Raw genomic sequence first — 16,624 nt, 5'->3', positions numbered from 1 at the left:
AATAGCATCTGCACTTTCTGTGGCTGGGCAGGGAGAGTTATGTACCAACCACAGATCATCAGGGGTGGGAAAAACAGTGAGGCAGCATGACATCGAAAACCTGGGGTCTGGTTCCACCTGGGGAAGAGAACCGGCCACCCCTGTGCAGGTGTTGTCAGGCCACGAGGGCTCTACTCTAAGTTCACCAGTACCGTGCCCCATGCTGCCAGAACAATCTGGGAAGCTGGAGAAGCTCTGGTAAGTGTGACAAGTGTAAGGACCTTGGTCCTGAGCCGGCTTGGATGGAGCATCACTCTGGGGTGATCAGAGTAGATGCCCTCCAGGTCCCCTTAGCACTCACGTTCTGTGAATCTAAGTAAGGTTAAGTTCCCCTTTGATTATTGAAGGTTGAAGATGTGGCTGGTACCTTTCAGGCATTGCAATGATGGTCAGGGATAGCAATAGTTTTCTTCATGTGTTAAAATATATAATTTACCCCTTGAACCAATTTTAAGTGAATAATTCAGCGTCATTCAGTACATCTGTAATATTGTACAATAGCAATATGTTTTTAAGAGCACCTACTATGTGCCAAGTCTCTTGTTAGGCATTTCCATGTAGGTTACTTGTTTAATTCTCACCAAGCAAGAGAAAAACAAATCTTAAACTATATATTCATTCTTATATTCACAGTGAGAAAATTGAGGCTTAGGGAGGTAGAGTGTTGGGACAAAGTCATGTGGCTGCATGAAGACTCTAAACCAGATCTAAACCTCAATCTCTCTGACTCTGTAAGGACATATTTTTACTAGCTTGGCCACCCCCTGGCGCATCAGTGAGGCCTCACCTTGTGTCAGAGGCTCAGAATTGGCCACTAACCGTCCCATATGAAACATCACGGAGGATGGATACAACTTTTTTTTTTTTTTCTTCTCAGTTCCTATTCATTATGGCTGCAACTTGAACTAGGAGAGATCCCGAACTCATTTTTATTTTTACAACTCATGTTATCAAAATAACATTTCGGTGCACATCTAGTGAATCTGATGAATGATGCCAGCATTTTAGAAGTTCTTGGACAGAAGGCACATATTCTTATCTGACAAAGTCTTGCTCTGGGAGCATTCAGGACAGAAATGGATTCAGTTGCAGTGGATTCATTTTGGAGTAGGGGAGTTTATAGTACTGGTGGAGTGTAAGATTTATTGAAATGGAAAAACAATTACAAGGCACTCTGGCATAAGAGGTACTATTAATAGATAGGCTCCAAAGAAATTGCATTAGGCTCTGATACCTATGGATATTTATTCAGTGACCTTGAATTAAGAGCTTTTTTGGAAACTTATTCTACAAAAGAAACTCAAGCATGTAACAGATTAAGGCACCAGGGAAATCATGTAAATTCTGAGCCCAAAGGGAGCCCCTTCTACTGGGGCAGAGGAAACGGAAGCCCATGGTGGCTTCTTACTGTGTTGCAGATCCTTGTTTCTGGTGGACTCCGGGGTGAGTCCACATGACAGGGTGGAGTACCCCATCAGATTTCTGATTTCCCAAATTTTAGGGTCCACAAAAATGTGATTTTCTTAAAATTGAGTGCTCTCAGCATGGATAAATCTGAGAGAATCATCTTGTTCCACCCAACTTTATAGGCTTGTCCCACATCTTCCACTACCCTGAAGTTTTGTAGAACACATACTTGAAAGAGATATTTGGTTTTGAAATATTTTTGACACCCACAGATTTTTCTTGCAATGGCAACTGTTATAAATGCCTGTTGATGAATTTTTGTTTTCTTTCTATAACATCTCTATGCTTTAAAATGGACATGGCACAAAGCCTCATCTCTGGGAGACATTTGCTCTGACTAAAAAGTACTAGAGAGCTTCCCAAGAAAGGCTGAGTGGGATGACTACAACAGCGGAGGGCTAATTAAAAAAAAAAATTATTTATTTATGGGGGGGGGGGTAGGCAGAGACACAGGCAGAGGCAGAAGCAGGCTCCCTGTGGGGAGCCCGACGAGGGACTCGATCCCAGGACCTGGGATCACGCCCTGAGTCCAAGGTAGACACTCAACTGCTGAGCCACCCAGGCGTCCCCGGAGGGCTAATGTTTAGACACTGTATACCAGGTTTATCCCTAAGACTAAACACCCACCTCTCTCTCCTTCTGGAAATAAACATCACTGGGTGTCTCTCATGCCATACACAACTTCTCATCTACAAGATGGGATTCTCCCCAAGCTAAGGAGACTTCGAAATGTTGAAGTGTCTCTGTCAGTGCTGCCGGTCTCCTTGGCTCTCACCAGCATGTGTGATGGCATCAGGGAGGAGGGCAGTTGGAGCTACCGAGAGGAAGGCTCATGCTCAACCACATTGAAGAAGAGGGAAACAGAATGGGTTTGGTCTTCAAAGGACTTTCTTACAGAAAAGGATCACAATGAAACTGCAGGATTTATCAACAGACTAAGCCCCATGGTAGCTGGGAGAGGGAGAATAATGAGGGCAGTAATGTGGAGCTGCCATAAGGAGACCCTGCAGGATGCTGAGACCCAGGGCCCTGTGAACTAAAGAAAATGCCCTGGCTCAGAATCACCTGAGGATGTGGTTAAAGCTGCAGACTGTGTCTCAACAGATCTGCAGGGGGGCCTGGGAATCTCCATTTCTAATGAAGGCAGACTACTCCACGGGAAATGCTGGCTTGGGTAAAAGAAAACAGAGCCCTGTGAACTGAGGCCTACCAGCCTGTCAACTCTTCCAGGGCAAGGACTGTGTTTTATTCAACTGATGTGGTCTCCCGAGCACACAATCAGGCAGTGTAGACTACATGATAAATGTTTGCCGAATGAATGTATCCATTCACAATGATTCTCCCAAGTCTTAGAGTTCAGCCAGAGGACAACTGACATGGTTGCAGAAGGAGAAACACATCGAGGAAGCGTCCACATCAGTAACTGTCTATTCTGTGGTCCTTGGGGAGGAAGCACACACATCTATGTGCTGGCTCCTGCCCCGTGTAAGGCTATGGGTTGTCACTAGTCCGCTCTGCCTGCACCCCTTAACCTGCATTACAGTCCGCTGAGGGGTTCATTTCTGTATGCATATACAGAAGTAAACAGTATTTCCAGCATTTTGCAAAGAGGCTCTCTTAGCAAAGCAGCGCTGGGGAAGAGTACCGAGTGTGCCAACCAAGAATCTGCTCTGCTTCATGAACACGTCAGCTACAGCTTCTGAGCGCTGAATCTGTCCTCTCGTCCTCTGTTCACTGCCCCCTTCCTTATTCCCCTCTGCTGTCAGAAGGCCCCTGGCCAGCTCACCATCAACTTTCCGCAGTGGTCTCTTCTGGACTGCCTCCTAAGCTTCAGCAGAGGATGGACTTAGTCTCACTTTGGCTTTCTGGTACCTTTGAAGAAAGGTCCAGGTACCCTTCTGCTGTTATTTTTCCTCTCCAGTGATCTCCTGCAGAGCTCCTCTTTTTTTTTTTTTTTTTTTAAGTGAGAGGTCTGCTGAGGTCCCTCTGGGGAAGGGACATTTTGGGCTGGCTCCCTTGCTACCAGCTTTGTATGCTCGGGAGAGCACATGAGGCTCCTGTCTTGCTCTCATTGGTCTAATGTCTCAGGAGCTTGACTTCCGCTGGGGTAGGAGTCTGGTAGGAGCAGAGACAGAGGGAAGGGAAAGGGGAGGCCTTTCCTTATTTGTGTTTTGCCTTTTAGGGATTCTGCGGACATCATCTTTGCAGTAACTCATTCATTTTCTGAACCCGCCTTCCCTCCTACCTCTCTGATAGGGGTGCTATAAGTAAAGTATAAATATACTAGAGCAATATTGACTCATAGTAGATGCTCAATAACTCCTAGCAATGAATTTCACTATTACTTCTCTTACTATACATACTTTTCTTGTGTTTTTAAAAACTGTTTTTCAGACTTTGGGCTAAGCTAGTCTGTTTTTTCTCTCTGGACCATTTTGCATTCATAATTTGGAGAAAGGTTCTAACCATCAGTTCTGATGATAACCTAAAATAATTAGAAATAAAAACCATAAACCGAAGATGAATGAAGTGTCAGGTAACACATGATACAGACCACAGACTGGCATTGCTTCCAGCTTCTCCCTCAACACCTGAGCAGAAGATGGGCCATCTGGGTTCTCCAGAACCAGGGTGTCCCACCCTTTCTGACCACGTGACTTCGAGCATTCATTGTCTTTCTCCAGGTATCCATCAGTTTCCTGTCAGTAACCGAAGGAAGAACCTCAAGCCTCTGGGTCCTTTATCTCAGATATGTTACGGTTCCAAATTAAACATTTCCTTGTTAAGAAGGTGCTCACTAAAATAAGCAGGCGCTACTTTTTTCTCTTCCTTCTTTTCCTCCTTCATGGAGAAGCTCTGCCTTCCCCTTGCAGCATCTTTGCCAACCTCCTCCCTCACAGGTCTGGGGCATATGGCGTACAGAGGAAGGACGTTTTTGTCCATGATCCTTTTACTTGGCCATTTCTTTGTGAATTACATCCCCATAGCACCTTCCCCAATGAGTTTGAAGGTGTGGTCCAGAAGGCACAAATAGGAGACGACGGCCTGAAGGTCGCTGCCCTGATGTCTGCCTCCCTCCCTAAAATCTTCCTTTGAGGGACTTCCTTGCTGTGAGCTACTCAACACAGTGGTCATTCCTCTCACAACTGGCTACAAGGACCACATCACAACTCAATGGTACCATCTTTCCAGTTAGAAGCTGAGCTTTGTGTTATTGGAAGTCCTGCAGAATACTTGCTACTCAAAACAAGGTCATATCACACTAGAAACTTAAAAAAAAAAGCCTTTTAGATATATTTCTTAAAAGTGTGGACATTTTGCATATAATTTAAACGTCCTTGAGGGAAAAAAGAAGGCCAGCACCAAGCACTCCCACCACAACAGTGAAGCATTTTCTTGCCAGTTGGAAGCCAGAGTGGAAAGGCAGCCATGTTCCCCCCCCCGCCCTTTTTTTTTTGTAGTGAGTTTGGCTACTACCAGTTTGCTTCTGGTATTGAATTGAGAGGTGCCTTGGGGGGAGATCTTAGCCTGTACTCGAAGACTCAACTGTGTAGGAGTCAAATCAACTTTTCTTTTAGAGGCCCCATGGGTGGGTTGTCTTTAGGACCACCAACCTTACTATAAATGGGAATTTATAAATGGGAAGATCTTCCAAGAGGCCAAACCCGGACAGCTGGCCTCGTCCTCTTGAAAGTCATAGAGAAACAATGAACAGTCAAAGTGGATGACAGAGAGAGCAGTGCAAAATGGTTTTGCCTGCAACCTGGGGAGAGACCACCCTTTGTACCCAGATAAAAAAAATGAATGCATATTCACGCAGCATCCTTTGGAAAAGGTCCGAGCTTGCACAGTTTCTCAGGTGTGGTTTTCTCATAGTAGCTATTGTTTTATTAGGTTTCTTTTTGGGGGTGAGAAGTAATACCACTGAAATGATCTTTTAATTGCTACTTCTGTTTGGCAGAAAAATTCTTAAAGATAATCATGCTTTCAAAAAAGCCACATGGATGTTTACTTAGGAAGCATGGACAAAAAAGATAATGGAATGCTTTCATGTATTTGATTGGATACATTCACTACATCATAAGCTCCTTTGATCCTTTGATATGAATCCTTTACGTACTTGAGGAGGGTCTGACAACAAGACCTCCTGTTCTACACTGACAGGAGTCACCCGGGAGCGTGAACTGGCTGAGTTCCCCACACACCTTTGCTTTTCACACCCTTTACATCTCTTGGACTGGAAGCAACTAGTGGCAGATGAACTCAAAGCCCACACTTTAGCCATACAGAAATGCTGTATCTGCTCCTAATCCTCCCTGGATATCCGGTTGCCTTTTCTCATCCCCTCAGCTAAGCAGCACAGCATACTGGCCAACAGCAAGATTACCGAAAGAAACAAGAAAATCCTATCAGTTTTAACAAATGGGTTTCACCTTAAGGCCCCCTGAACTGCATTTTCCTTTACTCATAATATTATGCTGTCTCTCATCCATGACAATTTGTCATTTTGGTCTAGCAACTTTAACTGGACTCAAACCCCCAAACACTGTTCTCTGGCTGTGTTGAAGGTGGCATTGATTTTGGCAGCATCTTACAAACCATCTGAAAGAGCTCCTGCTGACATACACTTACTGATCTGTTCTCAAGTGGAGAAGGATCCCAGGGACAGGTTCCACTTTATCGCTCTAGCGGCTGGGACTCCAACTCTGTATTTCCCTCCCCTGTGCCATCACTTCGCTGCTGCTGTGACCTGTCACTATGCATTCACTGTGGCAAGCAACTTGGAGATGGCTTCTAGACATAACCAGGGGAAGCTTTCCTGACCCATTTGTTCAAACCACTGTCTCACCAACTGTGTGGGGGCATTGCTTACATGCATATACACAAAAGTGCTCTTAAAAGAGTGCTTCTTCTCTGCTCCAAAGGACTGAGCTACCGGCACAATAGTTCTCTTTCCAGAAAGCAGTGTTCACAGTCTTTTGTTGAAACAGATCAGAATGAACTCACACATGCTTTGCAGGCTCTTCTAGGAGGAGGAGGTCAAAGCCAAGCAAAGGCGGCTGCTGTGTGCCAGAAAAAAAAAAATGTTTCATAATCCTAAACTTCCTGTTGCACCCAATTAGGCTATGGAATTACTTTCTGATTGTCAGCTTATTCTAAATATTATCAACCTCTACTGACCAGTTAACCAATTACAGGAAATTCAACAGACAGAGTACAGTCTGCATTACATTATCTTTATTAGATACATTTAGTCCTAACCAAGGTTTATATAAAGCCCAGTGACTCACCATTCCTACAGTTGGTATGGCTGATTCGGTTTATACAATTTGATGCTATTGGTTGAAGGGAAAGTTAGAGTGGATTTGTGCTTGAATTTTTGCTGAAAACTTGATTATGAAAATTACTAATTTCTAAGTTGAAGATCAGAGCAAAAGCGAACTAAGATGAAATGCCAAGTCTAGATGTGTTTGGGGGTTATAATCCTGACGTTAATCCCATGTTGCACACATGGTCTAGAATCAATCTCCCATTTTCTTTTCCACTGAGCATATATCCCTTAAGGATTCATTACTGCACAAAACTAAGCTATACATAATATCTCAAGCTCTTATGAAAACATCCATAATCATGATTTGCTTCTACAACAAAGGAATCTAGCAATACTGACACAGGTCTGAGACACTAGAAAAAAAAAAAAGGAATATAACATCATGAAATGGAATGAGCACTCCATCTTCTAAATCTGCTTGTGATTTTAACATGTTCTTTCCTGTTGCCTTATCGACTATATTAGGAACCCCCGGAGACAGGGCAAGACACTGTAGGAATATGTTTGATATATAGTTGGATTAAATAACAACCTAATATATCAAACATATCACACAGAGGCCTGCAGAAAAGGCATCCAGGTTTGACTGGGCTCGAGAATAGGCACCGTACTGCAGGCTACAGATGCAGGGGGCGGTCACCACTGCAGGAACTTCATCACCTGTCTGTGGAGCACTGGCCGTCTGGAAGTGTGGAAGCGGCGCCATTAGCAACGTCAGAGGCACATGCACCAGAGCTCACCGACCTTCCCCTTTTGCCTTTAAGCCATCTTCCCAAGCAAACAGTGGATTCAACAGTGCGAGCTTGTTATTCATATGTGGGAGATTCTAGGCAAAAAGAGGTGCTTAAATTTTAAGGGCCTGAGCTGGGAATATACCAGGAATCATCTTCATAAACCATGGAGCATTCTACTTTTAAGACAGGCGACCTGAGAATGTGGTGAGCAAAATAATTTGAACCAACAAACCAACAAAACCACGGCCCTTCCCCAACACTGTTCTTCAAAGCAGTATAAATGCTCCTTGGTTACAAAGGAAAGCATTATTTACTCTATGCTGAGAGCTCGTGTGGTTGTATGTAGTTGGGGTAGGGGTATAGGGGTAGGAATGTGATAGCAAATGCTTATTCAGAGTATCCTGAGGATTCCTTATTTATTTCAGTTATGGAAGGGGGATGGAGAGAACCAGTTAACCACAAAGACTGGTCAATTTTGGTGTTAAGATTGGAGATTTTTTTTTTTTAACTGGGGAAATAAATTCCTTTATAAAGGCAAGGAAGATATTTTAGTTCATGTAGTTATTTCCACAAAGCAGATGGTACTCTGACACAGGCAAAAACCATGGTTTGGGTTGATGGTTTCTTTAAAACAGTTTTATAGAGAATATAATCCATGTGGCAGGAACCTCTGGCCATTGGGTGGAGTGGGACCTCATGTCATTGTAAGGCACTCAAGAGGTACCAAGCACCCTTCCCAATATGAAGAGGGGAGGGACCTAAAGTAGGCATCCCCAAGGAAGGGACTTGAATCAAGAGTTATGTCTACTTTGACCTTAACCAAAGGATTCCTTGGCTTTGTTTAAAGACCCACAATGCAAATACAAAGGCTAGATGATCAAGGAAATGCAGGGAATGCTCACTGGTCCATCTCAGCAGCCATCACTCATTTTTTAAGTGCTGTTATTTTTAAAACATTGTTTTATAAAATTTTAAAACACAGGGCTCCCCTAATTCTACAGTCACACTTGTACATTCCCTACCTGCCTCCTTCATATGCAAGTGTTTACAGAGTTGTAATGAGCACATAATTCTGTATCCTGTTGTTTTTTGTTTTTTGTTTATTTTACATTTATCCTTGAGCACCTTCTTCATACTACACAGTTCTATCAAGCATTATTTTCTTTTCTTTTTTTTTTTTTTAAGATTTATTTATTTATTCATTCATTCAGAGAGAGAGAGAGACAGGCAGAGAGAGAAGCAGGCTCCATGCAGGGAGCCCAACGCGGGACTCGATCCCGGGTCTCCAGGATCACGCCCTGGGCTGCAGGCGGCGCCAAACCGCTGCGCCACCGGGGCTGCCCAATCAAGCATTATTTTCAATAGCCATATACTTTTTCTTCAAGGAGACACTCAGGTCACATCTAACTTCTTCCTACTACAAACTAAGCTATAAGGAACAACTCTTTCCCCCACATAGAGCTTTTTCTCTCTCTGGATTTACTCCTCAGAACAGATTCCCAGAAGTAGCATTAACAGCTCAAAGAGTACAGGCAAAACCAAAACTTCCCCTGTGGGGCTACACCAACCTCTGACACTGACTAGACCCAAAGATCTGCCACCCAGAGCCCACATATGCTGCTTCCAGCTCAGTCAAGCCATCTGACTCTGCCAAGGTATTTTGCATGGATAGAGCAGGGATGGTAATACATGTTGCTTTGTGGACTTGTTGCAAGGCCCAGATGAGTTACTCCATGCAAAGCACCTAGAAGACTGCTGGCACATGCTTAGGTACTCAATCAATATGAGTCTTTTTTTTGTTTGTTTTCTGTTCCCCCCCCACCCCCCCAATCCATCAGCTGGTCGATCTATGGAGTAATTTTTATTGCAGGCATTCTCCTAGGAGGTAGTAGATAAAAGTCTCTGAAGTATATTTTCAGTGATGGCGATACAGTTACTGCTTATTAAGTTAGGCACTGTGTTCTTAAGTTATCTCATTTTATTGTTGTAACAATAATCCTATGGGGTAGGGCCTTAATTATTTGTTTTTTCAGCTCGAGAATTGTAAGATAAATAATGGCTGGACAAAGGGCAACTAGGATTCAGAGACAGAGCTCCAAGGGATCCTGCAAAAGGACAAAGGCAGAGGGATTGAAATAGGACTCTCAGAATCTGGTGAAGTGCTAATGTTACATGAGCACCAGGCTAATTCTCCAGAAGCGCGCCAACTGACATGACTTCAGCATTAGTAGACGAAAGCTTTCCAGGAGAGGCTACTTGTGCTAAATCAGATGAGAGGAAGAGGAAAAACCAATTACGCACAAAGCCTCTAAATCTTAGTCAATGGTTGCTTGCTTCTTAGCTGAAAGTAATTTTCCATTCGCAATTAACTTGGTTTATATATATATATTTTTTTAACTTGGTTTATAAAGCAGAAATAAAGGCACAGAAAATGGGAGTTGCCACTATATACACACTCAGTTCTTAAGCTTGTTCAGAACAACTTGGACAATCTCAGACCACATAAAGCCCTCAGGTTAGAAGCTAGTGGAGAGAACCCTGGTAAACCCCCAAATCAGAAACCATAACTCTTAAATTACATTTTAATGAGAAATTTAAAGAATGTCTGTACCAAGTCCAGAGCAACTATTAGGAGATTGGAGATTGGCTCTAAGAATTTCATGGTTTTGAGAAGGTTTCCAAGCTTAATACATGTACCCAAGCTCATGTCTATTTTACATACTACGTGAACCCAGGCACTGCTTTTGAGTGGTGTGGTGTATTCTAGTGCTCCATCCTTTGGTCTTATAAAATAGGTAGAATTTTAGGTATACCTAATCTGATCCAACTTTTTTGAAGTGAAAAACCCAGATTTTACTTCCAAATATATGTGGGTCCTTGGAAGGGAAGTGAGGTTTTAGGTACCTGCAGTGACTTGCTTGAATAGAAAGAAAAAGAGGCCTCCTCTAGTCCCACCATCTTCTGACTGAAGACAGCCACAGAGGGTGGAGTGACAGGAAAGAGTGTCCTAACAGGTTGGGCTTTGCCCCTGGACAGCACTAGCTCACTGTCCTTTTATGTAATAATTGTCCTCTCTACTGCCCAATCTTAAAATATTTCTTTAAATGGCTGTTAATCTTAGTATCTACTCATGATCTTAAGTTTCAAACATTTATCTAGATGACAAACACAGATGAAGGAAACATACAGCCCACCACAGCCTCCAGCATGTCACGGGGTCCACATTTGAGGTACACATTGTCCTCCAATGATTTTAAGAGAAGGAGAGACCCAGCATTGCTATTTGCATTACATTATGGAAACCAGAAAATTGGAGGGTGATGATACCACGTTCAGTGACAGGAATTTTCCAAAATAAGCATCCAGAACCTGCTTTATTATATATAATGAAACTAAACTCAGATTGTAAATGCCTGGGTTCTTCCTCTGGATACCCAAAGGTATTTTTCTGGTGGTTAACCTGAAGGATCCACACGTGGGTTTTTTTCTATACCCTGTAAAAAAGTGCTAGGCCAGTAGAGCAGGTTTGTAGCTTGCTAGTCTAACTACAGAGGAGATAAGCTTCCTGTGGCACACAGAGCTCCATTTCACAGCCATCCACAGGAAGACCTAGTGACATAAGACAAGCAGCCACACATGGACACTCACTTTTGGTTTTGCTCTTGGCTTCAGTTGCTCTAACTTCTTAGCAGCAGCCTCAATGGATGCTGCGGCCCCCAGTAATTCTGTTTCTGCAATGACGGTTGGGTCTTCTGGATCCACCCACTCTGTTCCTAAAATCAGTCCAAAGAGGGTCATTCTTGGTAGCTGTGACTGCAGGGCACTGGCTTCATTAAAACACTATCTGGATTGACATGTAGGGAAGCTCCATAAGCCTACTTGCTGCATGGTCCTAAGGGTTCTTCTCTAGCTCTCACAGAGATCAGCTGGGTACAGGGGAGCTCCTGTCAGCTCCTATTTTTCTAAGTCAGCTGTAGATACAGCTCTACCACAGGAGCAGTCATCAGTGATAGTTTCAAAAATCCAGATCTCATGGTCCAAGGCCAGCTTGAGCCTTATTCTGATTTCTAACTTAAAGCTCATGAATGCAAGAAACCATTTTCAAAAGACTTGAGACTATGCGGACCACACAGATTTGCCATTCTCTTCTCTCAGGACTCAAAGAGAATAGCCATTTACCTCAGCTCAAAGGAAGGGAAATTGGTGAGAACACCTTTCTCTGTTGAGGGGACTGCTTTTAATGTTACTGTGAAGGGGTGTTTAATCAATGTACCCAGAGAACATCGTTTCCTAAACATGAAGTGTGTCATTTGAACAAGGATAAATATTCTGAGGAATGAAAATGCAGATAAAAATAAATAGCAAGACTCTTTAGAGAAGTGAGCAATTCTAGAAGGATTCTATCATTTAAGTACTTAACAAAGACTGGACAAAAAGCTTTGCTTAGGGAGGGTATAACTTTGAAAATCTAACTCTATTCCCATTTGCTTAAAAAAAAAAAAAATAGTACCTCACTGTATTCCTTCTGATTGCATTTGCCAAGAAAAGGCCTGGGTTGGCCCTGCAGTTTCTCTGCTCAGTTCACTGTGCTAGTGCTGTCTGGACACAAGAGAATGCGGCCTACCTTTCATGGCTTCTGCGGCCTGGATCAGTTCAGTCACGGCGCCAGCAACGCGCTTGGAGAAAGCAGCCAGTTGGTGCTTGAGTTCTGGGCTTGGCTTCTGAAGGATCTATGGATGAAGACAAATGCATGAGAGAGATGGTAGCCGTTTTGACAGAAAACACACTCTTCCTGGTAGATGAAGAGTTGGCCATCCTGGTGTTAAGCTGCAACTCTGTCGTCACCAAGTGACTTCAGAAACTTGGGGGAAATCACATAAGATTCACTGGCCTTCAGTTGCCTCACATGACAAATGAAAAGCTGGGATCCAGGAGTTTCTTTAAGGTTCCTTCTGACACGTTTCCCCTAAGATCATAAGTGAGATGAGATCCTTACTCATCTTTTATTTCTACTTTCATGTATACATAAAGCAAACACCTGCACACAAAAACTACCCACAGTGTAAGAACATTCTGAGCGAACGTGAAAGTCTGAAGTTATAGGTCAGCTGGTACTTGTGACAACATAACAGTAGGACCAGGAGTATGTGACTCTGGTAGGGTCTTAGAGACATAGTCCCCAAGAGAGCAACCAACTGATCAAGAGGGCTGTTCCTGAAGGAATACTCCATCTTCACAGTTTTGACTACAAGCTCTCCTGGGGGGAGGTCTTGAGGATTTTGCTTCTTTCAAACTAGTTCAAAGGTTTTTAAAATTCTTTTTTTGCTTTTTGGTTATTTTTATGGTATTAAAAAAGATGTTCGCGATCCTGTGTGGATTTCTTCTCAAATCACTCAAGAATGGAACTAAGAAATGAATTTACATTCTGACTTAAATCTTGCTCCTTAATTTTGAAATTCTTCTTCCAACATTCTTTTCTCCATCTCTTTCCTATGCTTCACAGTGGTAATCTTCAGATTTAGGAATGTGAGACCATTCAGGAAGAAAGCACAAGTGCTGTGTCTCTATGGACAATTTTGAGGCCTCTGACCCAGGGACAAAGCATAGGCTTTGAAGCTGGACAAACCTGTGATCACACCTGGCTTCATTTGCTCTCTGTTTAAGACACTAGGCGGATTACTGAACCCCTCAGAACCTATTTCTCATCTGTAAAACTGGGATAATGCCTATCCCTCAGGACTGGCATAAAGATCAAATGGAGTAACACATGAGAAGCATCCTGCGCAATGCCTGCAACACAACAGGCATTCATCCAATGTTAATTCCCTTTTTGGTGTCCCATACATTTTTCACTTGGGCCAGGCAGCATACTCTTTTCTTAGGAGTCTGGAAAAGAGGTCTTTTGGACCCCAGAGCTAAAAGAAGACTCTAAGAGAAGCTTGGCAAAAAAAAAAAAAAAAATCTGGGGTTGGGGTAGTTAATGGATTATACTTAGACCAGCCCCAGGCACACCAGGGCATAGAAGACATTATATTAAATGCTCAAACTGATTAGTCATAGATTTTTGAGCACCACTTTACATGCATCTATCCCCATCCTCCTTCCTCTTGTGATCTTTTACACTTCTTTTATATTTTCAATTGTTCTATGAATTTAGCTGCTCTGCTCTTATTGTTCTCACCCTTGGACTTATATGTATCACTATGCAGATATTAAGAACTCAGTATAGGGGTGTCTGGCTGGCTCGGTCAGTGGAGTATAAGACTCTTGATCTCGGGGTTGTGGGTTCAAGCCTCAAGTTAGGTGTAGAGATTACATAAAGCTAAAATCTTTAGGAATAAAAAAAGAACTCAGTATAAACATGTGAATAAGCAAACAAATGAATGGATGAATTAAAACAAGACAACATACTGTTGGGACAAGTTCTAAAATGATTGCTTCATGGAACACTTCCAAAACAACACTAGAACCATGGAGAGGTACAGGTTACTTATCTTCTCACTAAGCCTCAGTTTAAGTAAATTGCCTATTAAATAGGTATAGTAACAGTCCTTTTGTTACAGAGTGGTGGTAAGATCATATAAATTAATATGTAATTTAATATATAATCTCATCAGGGCTATTGACAGAATTGGGACTGATGTATAGCCTGGGCATCAGGATTTTAGAAGTCCCCCATGTGATTTTCATATATAGTTGTGAACCTATATATGAGTTGTGAACCACTCTAAACTTAAATAGTGGCATTTGGCACTACTTAAGTGTAAAAGGCTTGTACTAGTTTTTTTCTGTAACAATGCATGTTGTAAGGCCACCAAGTGAATTAGTTATTGGCTCAGGGTTTGAAGAGCTAAGTGGTCCATAGGCCTTGTTCATTGGTTAATTGGTTTATCCATAGAGGTCAATACAACAAAAATAAGTCAAGTGTTAAAGGTATGATGGGGAGACTCATAGTAAATGATGGACTGAATGTTCTCCCCTGAAGATCAAGAATATGGTAAGGATATTTGGTCTCACACTCCTGTCAATATTATACTAAAATTCCTGGACAGTGCAGTAAGGCAAGAAAAAAAATACATGACACACAGAAAAGAAGTAAAATAGTCTATTCATAAATAACATGAATGTCCATGTAGAAAATTCTGAGGCATCTGTTAAAAAAAAAAAAAAGTTTCTAGAACTAATAAGTGAGTATAGCAAGGTTACAGGCTATAAAGTCAATATACAAGCAATTATATTTTTATATATAATAAAAAATTGGGAATTTGAAAAAGGCAGTATCATTTATAATAGCATAAAAAATTATGAAATACCTAGTGTTGGGCAGCCTAGATGGCTCAGCGGTTTCAGCCCAGGGCATGGTCCTGGAGACCCAGGATCAAGTCCCATGTCGGGCTCCCTGCATGAAGCCTGCTTCTCCCACTACCTCTCTTCTCTTTCTCAATCATTCTCTGTGTGTCTCATGAATAAATAAATAAAATCTTAAAAAAAATACCTAGTGTTTAATGTGACAATAGATGTGTAAGACCTGAGTGCTAAAAACTATAAATACTGTTGAGATTATTAAAGACCTAAGTAAATGGAGATATATACCATGTTCATGGATTAGAACACTCTTCAGATATCAATTATCCTCAAATCTCCCTCACAATCCCAGTCAAAACTCCAAGTTTTTTTAGATATTGACAAGATTATCCTAAAATGTAAATGAAATACAAAGCACACAGAATATCTAAGACTACTGAAAGCTGTTGAAGTTTTAAACTAATTGATTTTAAGACTCATATAAAATTGCAGTGAGAATCAGGATATGATATTGGTATACAATGATATATAGATCAATGGTCAACTGATTTTCATTAAAGATGCTAAAACATTTTTATTTCAATGGGGACACAATAATTTTTTTCAATGAATGGTGATGGAATAATTGGGTATAGCAATAATTGGAATAATATGTAATAGCATGAACCTTGACTCTTAACCCACACCATATGCATAAATTAATTAGAAATGGAATATAAGCAAATATAAAAGTTAAAACTATATAGAAGAAAACAGGAAAATAATCTTAGTGATCTTAGATTTGGTAAGGATTCTCAGAAGATAAAACATATAAATTACGCTTAAAAATTTCAAAAACCATGAATTTGGAAGTTTATGCTTTAGAACTTTAAAAACATTCTAAGTTTAAGAACCAGGCACAAAAGATCCCATACTGTGTGATTCTATTTATATGAAAAGTCTAGAATAGGCAAATCTACAGAGGCAGAAAAGAGATTAGTGTTTGTGTAGGACTTGGAGTGGGGATGAGGGCAATGAGTGACTGCTTAAGGGTATGAGAGGTCTTTTTGGGGTGGTGAAATGTTCTATTATATTATGATAAGTGTATCACACTGTAAATACAGTAAAAACCAATTAATTGAAAGCCTTAAGTGGACAAATTCTGTCATATGCCAATTATAGTTCATAAATCTGTTAAAAAGAGAATCAATCTGGCATGCAAATGATAGACAACAGGAAGCTGGTGAAGGGGATAGCAGACTGTACCACTCCAAAATCTACTTCTTTTAAGGATTATTTTGAGCTAATTTTTTGAGAAGGAGCAGATACAGGAGAAGCTCTGAAAACAGAGTATAGGTTACACTTTTGAAAGGGAAATTTACATTTATAAAGCAAATCTTCATTTGTTAAGGGTGTCCTCCCTCTCCCTTTATCACAAGAGAATCAGTTTAAATATACATAACCACCTTACCTTACTTTACTGAGCTTTTCCTGGTAACCTCCCATCAGTGATCTCCCCCCAACCAATTACAAGCTTTCTTTTTTTGAGCTAAAGATGGTATTTAAGCTGGTGGCCTAGGTCACCTATGCAGTTACTCTTTTCCCCTGGATATCTGCCATGTATCTACGAGGTGCACAAGTTAATAAATTTGTTTTTCTTGTGTTAATCTTACCACACAGGCAAGAACTCAGAAAGGTAGAGAGAAAATTATTTTTCCTTCCCTTATACTGGGATATAACCCTAAAAATAATTTGATAACCTATACAA

General features: G+C 41.5%; 1 protein-coding gene across 18 annotated transcripts in view; it reads right to left on the bottom strand.

The window, feature by feature from the left end:
* The window catches only part of TLN2 (talin 2), a 424,341-nt gene that overhangs the window by 11,968 nt on the left and 395,749 nt on the right, over positions 1–16,624 (bottom strand). For all 18 annotated transcript variants that reach the window (XM_072738715.1, XM_072738723.1, XM_072738718.1 and 15 more), the window contains 2 exons: positions 12,197–12,302; positions 11,221–11,345 (listed from right to left, as the gene is read on the bottom strand). In XM_072738715.1, the coding sequence (XP_072594816.1) occupies positions 11,221–11,345; positions 12,197–12,302 (231 nt within the window). The remainder of the gene's footprint in view (positions 1–11,220; positions 11,346–12,196; positions 12,303–16,624) is intronic.

The sequence above is a fragment of the Vulpes vulpes genome, chromosome 15 (genome assembly GCF_048418805.1).
Source record: "Vulpes vulpes isolate BD-2025 chromosome 15, VulVul3, whole genome shotgun sequence".
NCBI lineage: Eukaryota > Metazoa > Chordata > Mammalia > Carnivora > Canidae > Vulpes > Vulpes vulpes.
This window is presented reverse-complemented; position numbering and strand designations above follow the sequence as displayed.